The 18,076-nt window shown below is 36.0% G+C and overlaps 1 protein-coding gene across 1 annotated transcript in view; it reads left to right on the forward strand.

The window, feature by feature from the left end:
- Positions 1 to 1,288: 1,288 nt before the first annotated feature.
- The window catches only part of ahr1a (aryl hydrocarbon receptor 1a), a 33,148-nt gene continuing 16,360 nt past the window's right edge, over positions 1,289 to 18,076 (forward strand). Inside the window, exons 1-6 of the mRNA XM_073847857.1 lie at positions 1,289 to 1,302; positions 1,866 to 2,050; positions 13,588 to 13,676; positions 13,796 to 13,885; positions 15,039 to 15,162; positions 17,087 to 17,217. Of these exons, the coding sequence (XP_073703958.1) occupies positions 1,289 to 1,302; positions 1,866 to 2,050; positions 13,588 to 13,676; positions 13,796 to 13,885; positions 15,039 to 15,162; positions 17,087 to 17,217 (633 nt within the window). The remainder of the gene's footprint in view (positions 1,303 to 1,865; positions 2,051 to 13,587; positions 13,677 to 13,795; positions 13,886 to 15,038; positions 15,163 to 17,086; positions 17,218 to 18,076) is intronic.

An 18,076-nucleotide genomic window follows, 5' to 3' on the forward strand; every position in this document is an offset into this window, starting at 1 on the left:
ATCGGCACTACCAACCATTCCACACATAAACAAACAATGTTCCAACCAATCAGCGTCAGGGGTTTGGTGTTGTGGACTTTCCTACTGGTGCTGGGGATGTGAGGGAGGCGGAGAGAATCTCCACAACACCAAACCCCTGACGCTGATTGGTTGGAACACTGTTTGTTTATCTGTGGAATAGTTGATAGCGCTGATTGTTTTTTTGGCATATCTCGGACCCTAGGCTGACCAGAGAGATGTGGTTTTTTCACAGACAATTTATGGGGCAGGCAGCGAGCGGATCGTGATGAAAGGTCAGCTGAATTTGACACTTTATGTTTCAGGCTAGAAATCGCTGATACAACCTTTAATATTTAGGCTTTCATCACTGTACACATCTTTCCTCAGAATAAATATTAGCAAAATCAAATATTTGAGCCAGGGAAGTTTTTGAAATTTGGTTGATTTGACACGGAATGACCCTATAGGGGTTCAATAACCCTCTACCCAAAATATGGGTCATATATAAATACAAGTCTATAAGAGGGCTGGAATACTCTGGCCTTTAGGTCCACTTTCTTGCAAAGTTCAGCTCCAACCTTAATCAAACACACTCAAGCAAGCTAACTGAGGTCTTTGGAATTACTAGAAAGTTACAGACAGGTGAGTGTGATCAGGGTTGGAGCTGAAATCTGCATGAAAGTGGTGCTTGAGAGCCAGAGTTGCCCACCACCGGTCTGAAACTTTGATTTTGTGATTTTGTCTAACAAAAAAAAACCCAACCTACCAGAATGGATAACAGGGTTGTGAATTAAGCATTAATGACAAATATTATTTCCAGTAAATATAAATATAATATAATATTAATATAATATAAATATGTGACCCTGGACCACAAAACCAGTCATAAGGTAAAACTTTAGGATAGGACAATATTTGGCCGAGATACATCTATTTGAAAATCTGGAATCTGAGGATGCAAAAAAATCAAAATACTGAGAAAATCACCTTTAAACTTGTCCAAATTATGTTCTTAACAATGCATATTACTAATCAAAAATTACATTTTGATATATTTATAGAAAGAATTTTACAAAAAAATCTTCATGGAACATGATCTTTACTTAATATGCTAATGATTTTTGGCATAAAAGAAAAATCAATAATTTTGACCCATACAATGTATTTTTGGCTATTGCTACAAATATACCCCAGCGACTTAAGACTGGTTTTGTGGTCCAGGGTCACATATAATACAACTAGTAAATAATTGTAGGTGCTCAATGACCCTTTTATTAAAATCTGAGCCATGTCTAAATACAGGTCTGAAACAAAGCTGGGCAACTCTGGCCTTGGAGGTCCACTTTCCTGCAAAGTTCAGCTCCAATCTTAATCAAACCTAAACAAGCTAATGGAGGTCCTCAGGATTACTAGAAAGTTACAGACAGGTGAGTGTAATCAGGGTTGGAGCTAAAATCTGCAGGAAAGTGGTGCTTGAGGGCCAGAGTTTCCCACTACTGGTCTGAAACCATGATTTTGCGATTGATTATGTCTAACAAAAAACCTAACCTACCAGAATAAGTAACAAAGTTGTGAAGTAAGCATTAACAAATCTGTCACTCATTACAGACTGACTAGCTGATATGATATAGGTCTGAATTCACAAGCAGTTGCTAAATTTCTTTCCCAAAACTCAAAATTTACTTTACTATCAGTTGGAGGTGTCACTGCTTGACCGTACTCACTAAAAGTGAATTAAAAAAAAATTCTTCTTAATGTAAACACACTTCTAGGTGTTGGAAAATCGTGAAATTATGATAGTCTGGCTGTCCTGTCATATGCTATTGTGAAAACTACAGTAAATCTAAATGTATTCTCCTTTTTAGTGTGAAGTCTCCATCTGAATGTGTCAAATCGAATCCATCCAAACGACATAGGGACCGGCTAAATGGAGAATTGGAGAGGTTGGCCAGCCAGCTTCCTTTCCCGCAGGAGGTTATATCCAAGCTGGACAAACTCACCATACTGAGGCTAAGTGTGAGCTACCTGCGGACCAAAAGACACTTCAACGGTAATGCATGATGAACACAGATAGTATTTTCATCAGCTAAAACGGGTTTTAAGTCAGTTATTTCTATTTTTTAATTTAGTGTGTCAGTAGAAAATATCAGTTTACATTTCCAAACATTCATTTTACCATTAATTGTAATAACCCAGTGAGATTTTTGTTTGCACAAGGAGTCTGACAATAGCCAGTGCTCCACACAGAGATCTGATCTCATCATCATCCAGTCTGTCTGGAATGACATGAAGAAACAGAACAAACGCAGACAGACTAAATCAAGAAGAACTGTGGCAACTGTCTCCAAGTTGCTTCAAGAGACCTACCTGCAAAGCTACAGTACTGTTAAAGGTTTTAGTCACTTGTGTAAAAATGCTGTAAAATGAGGATGCTGTCAAAATAATGTCATAAATAGATTTTCTTTATCAATTAACTTCTATTAACTAAATTAAATCAACATTTGGTGTGACCATCCTTTGCATTTACTGTAAAACAGCTTTTGCCCTAGGCGCACTTGCTCATAGTTTTTCAGATAGCTTTGCAGGTGGGTCTCTTAAAGCATATTGGTGAGACTACCACAGTTCATCTGGATTTAGTCTGTCTCAGTTTGTTCTATTTTTTTCACGTCATTTCAGACAGACTGGATAAGAGATCAGATCTCTGTGTGGAGCACTGGTTGTTGTCAGACTCCTTGTGCAAACAAAAAACTGATATTTCCTACTACAGCAAAAGATAGAAATTGACTTAAAACCATTTTTAGCTGATGAAAATACTAGTGTTCTAATACTTTTGGCCACCACTGTATATTGGTGTCCAATTTCTGACTGTACACAAATTTATGGATGCAATAGTCCCACTTAGTTGATGCAAAATTCTGTTGTAGTTTGTGGGCTATAGTCATTTCATTTTAATGATTGCATTAAAAGGCAACACTTTTTCTCCCTTGCGGCTGATTAAAATGAATAAATTGCACATTGTTTTAAGTAGTTAGAAAACCAGTCCCAAATTCTAAAGAACCTCAAAATGTGCATGTTTGTTTTCCCACATGAGGGTCTGCCACATCACAAGGCTGTTTGCGGTATATTTCCCCTTTAGTGGGAAAGAAGGGGGAGCTTTTTCAAGTAACAGGATGCGACTGGGGTGTGTGAGATCCTGCGGAAAGTAAAATATAAATTTGTAATCATATGCATAACCTTTCAGTGGAAGTCTTGTGAAAATTGCAACAATAGCGTTTTATTTCAAAGAGCAGAAAATGTGATTATTTTGCCTAGTAAATTTCACTTAATCATCACCCGAGGCTGGTTGGTTCAAAAATACTGAAAAATATGTTGTTAAAATCATTATCATAAGAAGTCTACCTGGCTTTAGGCAGCAGGCTTTTTGCCCTCAGCATTAAGATATGGAAATAGGGCAGAGCAGTGCATGCAAGCAGTTCCGCCTTTTGTTTGCGATAGATTGAGTGCTTATCACAGGACATCCCGGTCTCTCAGCAGTTTTATCTCAGGATGACCCATATTTGGATAGCACAAGGAAAATCCAAAATAATTGCTTTGTAATGTTATAATAATAGAAAAATTGTTCTGTTGGGATGGGTAGTTTTTGTTTTTCTTGCATCTGGCCAAAAGATTCTGTGTGTATAAATTACAAAATTCAAAGCACTAATTGTGCACAGTTTGTGCTTGAAAAGAGATTATATATTGCTATTAGAGTTACAATATGCAGGCAGGGCTCAACAGTAACAATGAGCCATTGGCCCGGGGCTGAATTCTGCTGATTTAATCTGGCTATTTACAACAAATAAGATCAGTTTTGTTAAAATTACAAGAATGTTAAGCTTGAAATAGATAATGTTTTTCATTAGGGGTTGACCGAAATGTGTTTTTCAGGGCCAATACCGATTATTACAGATCAAGTAAGCAAATAACCAATATTTTGAACCAATATGTGTCTGATGTAAAAATAAAAATTAATGTCAAACTTAAGAATAACAAGGGCTCTAATAATAGCTTTCTTTAAATGCTTTTAAATAATGTTATCAGCAAATCAATTTGAAAATTACAGATAACCATAAAAATGCTTAATATCAGCTCGATAATTGGCCAGACCAACAATCAGTAAACCCTTATATAGTGTTCTAAAGTTTCCTAAAAACATTATATTACCATGAATTGTACAATATTTGTATTGTATTTTTTTTATAAAAAAAAAAATGCAAACTGAGCAAACAGATTGCTTTCAATAACATTAAAATATCTTACTGCCCTGAACAATTGAAATCAATATATATGACATTTACTGTATAAAAAGTATTACTGATAATACTATATTACTTATAGGTTTTTGATTTGCGATAATAGTTATTTTAAATTAGTTTTAAACTAAAAGCTATGAATTCATATACTCACTGTATTAGGGCTGGGTAAAAAATATCGATTCTCCGATTTTAATCGATCTTCAGTTTAACGCAACGATATCGATTCGGGAAATCCCCGAATCGATTCTTAATGCACGTGCTTCACATAAGAGGATATGAATATTCCCCTCTCGTCCTGAAGGTGTCACTAGTGTTCCTGCTGAGAGAGTTTTCTCAACCGCTGGTGATCTAATCACAGCGCAAAGGAGCTGCCTTAGATCAGATCAGAACATGTTGATCAGCTGCTTTTTTTGCAGAAAAATCTGGTGATCAAAAATGATTAGGCTGTAGTTAAGAACTGTTAGTTTTATGGACAGTTAGAATGTTTTGTATATGCAGACAAGGGCTTTATGATTGGCCTGTTTTGAACGTTTTGAATTTAGAAAAATGTTTTATTTCTTAAACATGTTTGAAGTTCTTAATAGATTTCACTGTTGCACATTTACAGTCTTTTAATTTTTTTACAGTAATGTGCATTTTGCAGTTTGTTTACATGGTGTACAATGGATGCACATATTTATGACTTCTTGTTACAGTGTTCATTTAAAATAAAAGTTGTTTAAAACAACTGTGTGCACCCTATTATTAATGTAGATGTGTATTTCAGTAATAAACTTAAGTAGGAGAGTTCCAGTTACCAGCATTTATATCAAAATATGGATCCCATGTCTGCAAAACTAACATTTTAAATGAAATATTGATAGCTAATCGATATCGATATCGAATCGAATCGAATCGAAATCGAATCGAATCGAAACCATAAAAATAAGAATCGAATCGAATTGCCAAATTGGTCACAATACCCAGCCCTACACTGTATGCACCCAATGTTATGACAATAAGCAAAATAAGGGTTGGCTGATTATCGGTGCCGATATTACGCATTTTTATGGTTATCAGTATCAGTCATTTTCAAAACTGATATGCCAATAAAATAATTTAAAAGCATTTAAAGAAAGTTTTTATCAGAACACTTGTTATTCTTAATTTTAACATTATTTTTACTCTGGATCTATATATATATATATATATATATATATATATATGTGTGTGTGTGTGTGACCCTGGACCACAAAACCAGTCTTAAGTAGCACAGGTATATTTGTAGCAATAGCCAAAAATACATTGTATGGGTCAAAATTATCGATTTTTCTTTTATGCCAAAAATCATTAGCATAGTAAAGATCAAGTTCCATGAAGATATTTTGTAAATTTTCTACCATAAATATATAAAAACTTGATTTTTGATTAGTAATATGCATTGCTAAGAACTTCATTTGGATGACTTTTAAGGCGATTTTCTTAATATTTAGAATTTTTTGCACCCTCAGATTCCAGGTTTTCAAATAGTTGTATCTCAGACTAGAGATGCACCGATCGATCGGCATCCGATCGCAATCGACAGATAGGGGCGCTATCGGTTTTGATCGGAGTTCTCAAAATAGATCAGAGCAGGCCGATCAGATGACGTTTACAACAACAAACAGCCGCCAGAGCATGCATTCCCACTTCTCAGACTAGGGTCTCCTAATGGGCGTGGCTGTCTCTACAACGCATAAACACTGAAGATGGCGTCGCCGGTATGGGTTTTTTACAACGTGTCCGAGAAGGACAAGAAATTTGCCGTTTGCAAGGTGTGTGCAAAGGAGATACCCCGAAGAGGAGTGCTACAAAAGAATTTCAACACAACGAACATGATATGACATTTGAAAGTTTCTCACATTAAGGAGTATACCGAGTATACAAATTTAGCTTCTGATAAGGCAGAGAAAGAAAAAGAGCGTGCATGTATATGTACAGGGTGCGATTTGCCACTGCGGTCCATTATTATAAATTATTCTGTGCAATCAGGGAGTTTCCTTTTTAGAGCAATACAAAATTGGTTATATATAAGATTTTGGAGGGCTTTTATTTTGTAATGCTACATCAGATAGTCCTGAAACTGGCTTGGTGCCACCCTGGTGTAGTTTACTGTCAATCTGAATTGAAATTATTCTGTGCAATGAGGGAGTTTCCTTTTTAGAGTTATCCAAAATCACAGACAAAACTGGTCATATATAAGATTTTGGAGGGCTTTTATTTTGTAATGCTACATCAGATAGTCCTGAAACTGGTTGAGTATCATCCTGGGGTGGTGAACTATCACTCTGAATTGAAATCAGTCTGTGCAATCACTGAGTTTCCTTTTTAGAGCAATCCAAAATCACTGACAAAAATTGGTCATATATAGGATTTTGGAGGGCTTTAATTTAGTTTATTTTGTAATTTTGTAATAAAATGGTTATTTGCAAGTTTATGAAATGCTTTGATATTTTTCATCAAACAGTTATTTTATATTATTTGGAAATTCTACATTTAATTTTCCTCAACAGTTGAAGTCATTTTCATGTTATCAGACTGTTTAAACATTTGTATTATATTTTTTAAAATGTATTTATTTTTCTGTCATTCTTTAATTCATGATTGACTGAGAAACTCGCTCATTAAATGAAAGCCAAAGATCGCTTTTCCTCTGATTTAGGGTTTTACACGCTATTACCTTAACGTGTAGTATATGCGCGCAACGAAAAATAACGTGGTGGCTAGAATGACCGTGTTTTTTAAAGTGGAGGCTGGCTTGACCGCAGTGATTTGCCAGGGGGGATGGGGGGATTTCCCCCCCATTGGTCTATGCATCCCTGCCTCTGCTGAATTATTTTTATCCACGGTGGGGATAAAACGTCCCGCGAAGCCGCTCCTACGTCCCGATCTAAATCAAATTATTCGCCATACGCGCTTTGAAGTTGAACGTTCTGAATCAAATGGTTCGCGAACCGATTGGAGCGCTTCGAAACAGTGAATCTTTTTGCGACGCAGTGGTTCACTGATTCGGAGTTTCCAAAAAGCTCCGTTGATACTTTGTTCACCTTCTCTATGAAATGTATTCGTTGTTTGAAATTAAATCATTACTATTAATAGGCCTAACTTACGATGTTTTTATTAAATTGTGATCACATAATACAGCTTCCGTTGTAATAAAAACATTTCATGACCTGACACTCAATATCTGGTTCTTGCCTAAAAAGACGGGTATATAATGTGCATTGTTAACAGATTACACTTAGAGTTTGGTCAACCTCTGCCTATGGAGAGAGAAAAAAAGGTTTTCAAAAGCATCCCCCCTCTGTTTTTTTTCACAAATCGCACCCTGTATATGTATATGTATATGCAAATGTATGGCATATTTATTTTATTTTTCCACAACAAGCTTGTTGCTAAACTCTAAATTGTGATTCTAAGAAAGAGCCTCCTGAGAGTTAAATGTTTATTATGGTGCACATGTGTGTTTTGCACGTAATATATTTTTTTATTTTAAGATTTAACTCCTTTTTCCACAGGAAAACTAAGGTTCATAGTTTACAAATTGTGTCAACTCTAAAAGAGTGAAAGGTGTTGTACACAATTACTGCCAAAAGACAGTTTAAGATAGTAATCAACCCTTACTCTATGTAAGCCGAGTGCAAGTTGTCTCTGAGAGTCACGAGAGTGTTAAATATTGAAATTTGCCTCAGCCTGCAATAAAACTGGTCAATTCATGAAACTTTCTCATTTCCTACTTTTTATACTAATAATACAATGTCAATGTTTGTACATGAGACAACAATATTGAAGAATTTATGGATTCAACGCTGTGATCGGTAATATCGGGATCGGCAGATACTGCTTTTGGTGATCGGTGATCGGCCCCCAAAATCCAGATCTGTGCATCTCTAATCTCAGACAAACATTGTCCTATTTTAACAAACAATATATCAATGGAAAGCTTATTTACTCAGCTTTCAAATGACGTATGAATCTCAATTTCGACAAATTTACACTTATGATTGGTTTTGTGGTCCAGGGTCACATATATATATACAGTGAGGGGAAAAAATATTTGATCCCCTGCTGATTTTGTACGTTTGCCCACTGACAAAGAAATGATCAGTCTATAAATTTAATGGTAGGTTTATTTGAACAGTGAAAGACAGAATAACAACAAATTTTTTTTTAGAAAAAACGAATTTCAAAAAGTTATAAATTGATTCGCATTTTAATGAGTGAATTAAGTATTTGAACCCTTCGCAAAACATGACTTAGTACTTGGTGGCAAAACCCTTGTTTGCAATCACAGAGGTCAGACGTTTTTTGTAGTTGGCCACCACTCAGGAGGGATTTTGTCCCACTCCTCTTTGCAGATCCTCTCCAAGTCATTAAGGTTTCAAGGCTAATGTTTGGCAACTCGCACCTTCAGCTTCCTTCAACAGATTTTCTATGGGATTAAGGTTTGGAGACTTGCCAGGCCACTCCATGACCTTAATGTGCTTCTTCTTGAGCCACTCCTTTGTTGACTTGGCCGTGTGTTTTGGGTTATTGTCATGCTGGAATACCCATCCACGACCCATTTTCAATGCCCTGGCTGAGGGAAGGAGGTTCTCACCCAGGATTTAATGGTACATGGCCCCATCTATTGCGGTGCAGTTGACCTGTCCCCTATAGCAGAAAAACACTCCCAAAGCATAATGTTTCCACCTCCATGTTTGACGGTGGGGATGGTGTTCTTGGGGTCATGGGCAGCATTCCTCCTCCTCCAAACATGGCGAGTTAAGTTGATGCCAATGAGCTTGATTTTGGTCTCATCTGAATACAACACTTTCACCCAGTTCTCCTCTGAATCATTTAGATGTTCATTGGCAAACTTCAGACGGGCCTGTACATTTGCCATTTGCTTTCTTGAGCAGGGGGATCTTGCAGGTGCTGCAGGATTTCAGTCGTTCACGGTGTTGTGTGTTACCAATTGTTTTTTTGTTGACTATGGTCCCAGCTGTCTTGAGATCATTGACAAGATCCTCCTGTGTAGTTCTACACTGTAAAAAACAAAAAAACACAAAACTCAATTTGTTGAGTCAACTTAAAATAATTTGTTACCCTGCTGCGGTAAGAACTTAAACTTAACTTGAAATGTTAAGTTTTACTAAGTGATTATTAAAATATTTGCGTTGACTTAAAGAATTCGGTTTGTTAAACCTAAAAGCTGGGTAAGTTACCCAGCAGCCTTGAAATTTTAAGTTCAATCAACAATATCTATCTATCAATATCTAATCTGGAATCTTTTTTGAAATGCATTTTTCTGGATTTTTTGGTCATTATTCTGCCTCTCACTGTTCAAATAAAACTACCATTAAAATTATAGACTGATCATTTCTTTGTCTGTGGGCAAATGGTTCAAAATATCAGTTATTACTTGATATGTAATAATCGGAATCAGCATCAGCATCAGCCCTGAAAAACACATATTGGTTGATATATAAATAAATAAAAATAAGGTCAAATGTAAGCAGGCAAATACAAATCTGAGTTTAATATCAGTGTTTTTATGGTGTATGCATGTATTTCAGACATGTCTTGCACAGTTATGCTCTCATGGGTGCAGTTGTACATCCTTATTGAGATTTATAAAGGCAACAGTCCAAGTTTTGTTAAGCAAGAAGCTGACAAGTGAAAAAATACGCAGAGCTGTTTTCCAGGGAAGTTACTCAATCATTATTTAGGGAATTGGGCAATATAAAAAAAAAATAAAAAAGGCTGAGAATAGTGGCTGAATGAATTGAAATTCACACCTGATTTCTCTTAGCTCATGTCCTTCCCTCTATACTGACTAATGCAAAAATGGGTTGAGGTGGCCAGTGGTGAAGGGATTCCATGAGAAACAGGCTAAGCAGGAGTGCTGTTTGTTGCGTGTGTGTTTTGTGTGGAATTACTCCCACTGTCTGGAGGCCAGTGCTGGGGAGGGTCTAGGTTTGCGTGAGTAATTGAAACAGACTTGTTGACCTCTTGACTTTGGTAAAAAGAGTTACGAAACAGTTGTTTGATAGTTACTGGCTCCAGCAGCAAACTTTGACCTGAGGTGCTGCGTAGCATCAAAGACCCTGCCAAGGTTTGATGTGAACCAGTGTTTGCAGATCTTTAGGGCCAGACATTGACAGACATTGCATGAAAAGAGTGCAAGAACACCATTTGAGATATGATCTTAATGTTTTACTGGCACACACTTCCAAATGCAGCGGGTTGTTGACGCAATGACTAATACTCACCTTTTAATCCATTAATATCTAGTAAGTGCATGGATAGATTCATTGTTCTCAATAGAAATGAGTTGGCCTGGCAGAATCACAGTACTTTTTGTGTCTTCTTGACAGTGTTACAAGTTAATGTACACAATTTGAAGAATTTAAGTTCACAATTGATATATTTTATAAATTATTTGAAAACGTTTTTTTAAATGCATTTTATTTATTTTAATTTTTTCAAAGATGCATTTAGTATTTTTTTTATTCACAATAAACAGCTTGAATACCTGAATACAGATCATCTTTAACTGTCCTAAAATCATAATTTTAAACAATATTTTTTCTTTGATCGTGAGTAAAATTTTATTAAATATATAATGTGTATTTATATATGTATGTATGTATTTATACAGTCAGGTCCATATGTATTTGGACACTGACACAATTTTTATTATTTAAGCTGTTTACCAAAACATATTCAAGTTACAGTTATACAATGAATATGGGTTTAAAGTGCACACTCTGAACTTTAATTTTTAGGGCAGTCTCATCAAATTGGTAGAAAGGTTAAGGAATTACAGCTCTTTAATATGTACCTCCCCCTTTTTTTAAGGGACCATAAGTAATTGGACAGTTGACTCAAAAGCTGTTTCATGGACAGTTGTGGGCTATTTCTTCATTTTTTCTACATCAATTAACCAGGTAAAAGATTTGGAGTTGATTCTTAGTGTGCCATTTGTATTTGGAAGCTGTTGCTCTGAACCCATCATGCAGTCAAAGGAGCTCTGCATGCAAGTAAAACAGACAATTGTTAGGCTTCAAAAACAAAAGAAATGCATCAAAGAGATAGCAGGAACATTAGGAGTGGCCAAATCAACAGTTTGGTGAATTCTGAGAAGAAAAAGAACACACTGGTGAGCTCAGCAACATAAAAAAGGCCTGGATGTTCACAAAAGACGACAGTATGGTGGATGATTGGATGATCCTCTCCATGGTAATAAAACATTTTACAACATCCAACCAAGTGAAGAAAACTCTCCAGGAGGTAGGTGTGTCACTGTCAAAGTCTACAACCAAGAGAAGACTTCACCAGAGCAAAATAGAGAGGGTTTACCACAAGGTGCAAACAAGACCAGATTAGACTTTGTCAAAAAACATTTAAAAAAGCCAGACCACATCTGGAAAAGCATTTTTTGGACTGCTGAAATTAAAATCAATGTGTACCAGAATGACGGGAAGAAAAAAGTATGGAGAAGGCTTGTAACAGCTCATGATCCAAAGCCTACAACATCATCATCTTTGAACATGGTGGAGCAGTGTAATGGCATGAGCATGCATGGCTTCCAGTGGCACTGGGTTACCGTTGTTTAGTGATGATGTGACAGAAGACAGAAGCAGCCGGAAGAATTCTGAAGTGTATAGGGATATACTGTCTGCCCAGATTCAGTTAAATGGAGCAAAGTTGTTTGGGCGGCTCTTCATAGTACAAATGGACGATGACCTAAAACATACAGCAAAAGCAACCCAGGAGTTTTTAAAGGTGTAAAAGTGGAATATTCTGCAATGGCCAAGTCAATCTTCTGATTTCAAATTGATTGAGCATGCATTTCACTTGCTGAAGACAAAACTAAAAGGCAGAAAGACCCACAAACCAACAACAACTGAAGTCAGCTGCAGTAATGGCCTGGCAAAGCACCACAAAGGAAGAAACCCAGTCTATGGTGATGTCCATGAGTTCCAGACTTAAGACAGTCATTGCCTGCAAAGGGTTCTCAACAAAATTAACATTTTATTTATGATTTTATTTATTTGTCCAATTACTTATGAGCCCCTGAAAATGGGGGGTCTGTGTATAAAAATGGTTGTAATTCCTTAGCATTTTATGTTATATTTTTGTTCAACCCCTTGAATTAAAGCTTAAAGTCTGCACTTCAATTTCATCTTGATTGTATCATTATTTAAAACTATTCTAGTGGCATACAGAGCCGAAATTATGAAAAGTGTGTCAGTGTCCAAATATATATGGACCTGACTGTATGTATGTACATAATATATATAATTCTTTTAATTTTAGAGTTAAACTTTTAAGTTAAACTTTTTTCTAGAAAAAAAATAAAAAATCATTTAAAACCAACATGAATACAAAAAGAATGTGGCACATGTACACTGAAAAAATTTGCTGTAGTTCTGCAGCTGGTTTCCAGTAACTTACTGTAGATTTTTAATTTATGTTAATTACTGGCAACAGTTTGTTCAAAGTTAAATGAACATTAAACATTAACAAGTCTTTGTCTTTACAGAATAAAACTATAAAATAACAACCTACTGCAAAGCATTCTGGGAACCAGAAACCTTCATCAACCTTTTTCTGTTTTTTTCCTTCAGATTTTGGTTCCCAGAATGCTTTGCATGAGGCTGTTATTTTAGTTTTATTCTGTAAAGATAAAGACTTGTTAATGTTTAATGTTCAATTAACTTTGAACAAACTGTTGCCAGTAAATAGCATAAATTTAAATCTACAGTAAGTTACTGGCAACCAGCTGCCAGTAATACTGTAATTTCTACAGATTTTGTTTACAGTGTATTTAAACTAGATTTTTTTAAATTTCTTTATTATTATGGAGACTGTTATTTGTTGTTGATCCAGTGTCTGTGTTTTTACAGATACTGCCCTCTCATTGCCCTTGGATGTTATAACCACTCCATGAGCAAACATATCATGCGATGTGTGCCAAGCACAAGTGTATTGTTAACCACTGGGCATTATAATTCACTTTCAGTTTTTGGTAGTTTAGATGCCAACATCTCTGCATTTCAAGTTGCAGTTGTCATACAAATTTCTCTTACAATCATTACTAATGCAGGAACATCTTTTTAATACAAGATGTTTTTTTGATTATGCCTGATCAAGTGCCCTCAAATGATATTATTACATATCACAAATTATCCATAACTTCCTCATCCATCATGTCTTTGATAAAGAATATGTATGATCTCTTTTAGCTATTGTGCAGAGCCTCTTTAATGCTTGTTTGCTGTTGCAGTGACCCTGAACTCAAAGAACTCCAACCAGCTAACAAATAACACAAAACCACACATTCAAGAGCTGCCAGAGAGAGAATTGTTGCTACAGGTGAGCTCATGTGTGTCCTGTGAAACCTTAATATTTCAATCAAACAACATGGGTGAGACAAAAACAAAACAAAACTGATTTAGAATGCATTTATTAGCAGTGTAACTTCTGTTTTATAGGCTATAAATGGCTTTGTGTTGGTGGTCACCTCCAATGGCTCAATTTTCTATGCTTCCTCCACTATTGAGGACTACTTGGGGTTCCAGCAGGTTTGTACTGGTTCACATATATATTGTGAATATACTGTGGGTTTATGGGTTATGCATTTATGAATTGGCCTTCTGGCACCTTCTATTTAAGAAAGAACAAACTAAATTATTTGTTTGTCAATCTAGTTGATCCAAATATGCTCCAGCCCTTGTCTTGTGTGGTATACACATTCCTTCTCCGTTTAGTGAATGTACTATTTAGTGAAACTGCATTTCCCCAAAAATGAATATTCTGTCATTAATTGCTCACCTTCTTGTCATTCGAAACCTGTAAGACCTTCGTTGATCTACAGAACACAAAGATATTTTTAATAAAACCCAAGAGCTTTCTGACCCTGTATAGACAGCAACTCAACTGACATGCTCAAGGCCCAGAAAGGTAGTAAGGACATTGATAAAATAGTCTATGTGACATAAGTGGTTGAAACTTCATTTTATAAAGCTACGAGAAAACTTTTTGTGTGCAAAGGAAAAAATGACAACTTTATTTAAAGGGGTCATCGGATGTTGTTAGAACATTAATGTGTGTTGACATTTTGTGTACACTACCACCCTACAATGATAATTTTAATTTTTAAAAGTAATATCCCCTTTTTTAAATCAGTTCATTCTCAGCTTCTTGTTGGTGTGACGGCACACAGACAGAGGTCGCTCACACGCTCACGCCTTACCTTAGACCCGCCCTCACCGAGCTGAAACATTACATAACATTACTTTCGTTTTTTTAAAAGAAAAAAAAGGTAAAGCGTTATTATGTGCTTGTTAGCAAGTTTCACTGTTAAACGTGGATAAATGTGGCTAAAGTAAACATTACGGCTCATTATCATCTGCATACTGCAGAGAGGGGTGGGGCGAGCAGAGCTTATTAGCATTTAAAGGAACATGCAACAGAATAGCTCGCTCTAAAACTAGAATTGAGAAATTTTAACCAAAGTATGTTATAGACTAGAAGAGAATCATCGGAAGTCAAGTTGTAAACAGATGCTAACTTTGATTAGTTTGTTTGGGTGCCAGGCAAAACAGACTCTGAGCACAAACTGGTATTTATTTCAGCAATGAGATTCAGATTTCTTAATTCAGTTTGGTACACTTTCTAACTATAATGAGCAGCTGTGAAACTACTTAAAGTGAAGCCAGTGTGTTTGTTTTGCAGTCGGATCTCATCTATCAGAGTGTTTATGAGCTCATTCACACTGAAGACCGGGCTGAGTTTCAGAGGCAGCTCCACTGGGCGCTCAACCCCAGCTCCACCCCAGACACTGGACAGCTAGTGCAAGGTAGAAAATAACTTAACATCTCTCCAGACAGACCATGAGCAGACCTGGGCATTGTGCCTGCACAACTGAAAGATTCTGTCCCCATTCCATCAAAGAGTCGAAGAAGATGGATTGCATGTGTCTGCAAACAAAGTTTGACAAAGTTCCATTGTGAAAGACAAAACATCCTAGTCTACAATTTTAGGGAAGCAAAGCCATGCATAACATGATTTGAAAGCAGTAAACATAATACATTTTTATTTACATCTTCACAATGGATCTGAAATATCAACACTGTTCATATAGCAAACAATTTAATAATGGTAATGCTATTTTTTTTAAGAACAATAAGTCAACACAACTTGATTTCAAGCAATCTGAATGTTTCACAAGATATATACAGTTGAAGTCAAAAGTTTACATACCTTGCAGATTCTGCAAAATGCGAATTATTTTACCAAAATAAGAGGGATCATACAAAATGCATGCTGTTTTTATTTAGTACTGACCTGAATAAGATATTTCACATAAAAGATGTTTACATATAGTCCACAAGAGAAAATAGTAGTTGAATTTATAAAAGTTTACATACATGATTCTCAATACTTTGTTGTAACCTAAATTATCCACATCTGTTTTTTTTTAAGTGATAGTTGTTCATGAGTCTCTTGTTTGTCCTGATCAGTAAAACTGTCTGCTGCTCTTCAGAAAAATCCTTCTGGTCCCACAAATTCAATGTTTTTTCTGCATTTTTGTGTATTTGAACCCTTTCCAACAATGACTGTATGAGTTTGAGATCCATCTTTTCACACTGAGGACAACTGAGGGACTCATATGCAACTATTACAGAAGGTTCAAACACTCACTGATGCTTCAGAAGAAAACACAATGCATTAAGAGCTGGGGGTGAAAACTTTTGAACAGAATGAAGATGTGTATATTTCTCTATTTTGCCTAAATATATATATTTTTCATTTAGTACTGCCCTTCCAAAGCAACAGAACATATTTACATGTTTCCCAGAAGACCTTCTGTAATAGTTGCATATGAGTCCCTCAGTAGTTTTCAGTGTGAAAAGATGGATCTTAAAACCAAACAGTCATTGTTGGAAAGAATTTAAACACACAAAAATGCTGAAAAATCAAAGAATTTATGGGACCTGAAGGATTTTTCTGAAGAAAAGCGGGCAATTTAACTGTTCAGGACTCATGAGCAGCTATCACTAAACAAAACAAAACAAAACAAAACAAAACAAAACAAAAAAAAACAGCTGTATATCATTCAGGTAACAACACAGTATTAAAAATCAAGTGTATGAAAAGTTTTGAATGGGGTAATTTTTATAAATTCAACTATTATTTTCTCTTGTGGACTATACAGTATGTAAATATATTTTATGTGAAATATCTTATTCAGGTCAGTACTAAATAAAAAATAACATGTATTTTATGTGATCCTAGTTATTTTGGTTAAATAAATAACATTTTGCAGATTCTGCAAGGTATGTGAAAACTTTTGATTTCAATTGTGTATATATATTTTTTTTTGTCATATGCGCTTTGAGGATTTAGATTCATACATGTAACAGCCTCTTATAGCTGGCCTTCAAAGGCTGTGCCACTTTGCAGGGCTTTTCATTCTCAACCAAGCTGGATCAGTTTTCATTAGAGATCTAACGCTTGCCAATTTGAAAGGCCTGTTGTCGGAACTATATACACATGACAGCTGTGCTAGACAGCGCACAAACTTTGCGTGTGCATTAATCCAGCCATCAGCAAGGACACTACCTCAAATGAGCTATATAAATGTGTACACAGCAGGGGCCGAAATTCTGCCACAGATGCAGGGGCATTATGTTCTTGTTTTCTTACATTATGTAATCTTGGACAGTTTTGTATTTACTTGTGCTTTTCTATATATACAACTTTTGTTTTGTTTTATCAAGCTTCCCATGATGCACCACTGCCTAAGACGTACTACAGTCCAGAGCAGTTGCCACCAGAGGACTCCACCTTTCTGGAGCGAAATTTTGTTTGCAGGTTAAGATGTCTTCTGGACAGCTCCTCTGGCTTTCTTGTAAGTTGAAAATGATCATGAAAACATTAAAGTGAAAAAATACATTAAATATAGACTTTTTCATATTCAAACCTGACACTTTTTGCAAATCTTTTGTTGCTAGAGATTTTACTGTGTTGACTTCCTTAGGTAGCATGGAAGATGTTTTTTTAATTTTACAGAATGTCTTTAAGTAGACATATTTATATAGATTACTTGAATTAAGTAATTTCAGTGCTGGCACGACAGGAAATAAAAATTTTTTTTACCCAAGTTCTAGAAAAATTATAGCTTACCTATACATACACTACCAGAATTATCTTCTGCTCACCAAGCCTGCATTTATTTGATCCTAAGTACAGTAAAAAAACTAGTGGTGGGCCGTTATCGGCGTTAACGTGCTGCGTTAACGTGAGACTCTTATCGGGCGATAAAAAAAATATCGCCGTTAATCTATTCTCAAAGTTGGGTTGGGAGCTGGGTCTAAACTACGCAAGATATGATGACTTTCACTTTGATATTTGAGCGCGGATGACGTATACCTAGTCGAATTGCACTGTAGGGGGCGAGAACGAGTCTTCAACTTCTGTGAAATTACCACATCAAATGAGACGCGCAAACATGAATGCAGCTATGAAGCCGCTTCAGGGCAGGTGCGTTGCTAGACCCTTTTTACTGGGGCACGTGAATTATAATTTACTTTGATAATCCCGAAATAAAGACATTAAACTATATGCAAAAGCAACGCAGTTTAACCCAAGACTATGCACGCAGATATCCATGCCGGTGCGCGTCTGTGCAGCACGCGCACGTCGTGCAGCCTTTTGCGCAGAAGTACTTGGTTACACAAGTTTGTATAGGTAATTATGTTGTAAATGCA

Source organism: Garra rufa, chromosome 9, assembly GCF_049309525.1.
Source record: "Garra rufa chromosome 9, GarRuf1.0, whole genome shotgun sequence".
Classification (NCBI taxonomy): domain Eukaryota; kingdom Metazoa; phylum Chordata; class Actinopteri; order Cypriniformes; family Cyprinidae; genus Garra; species Garra rufa.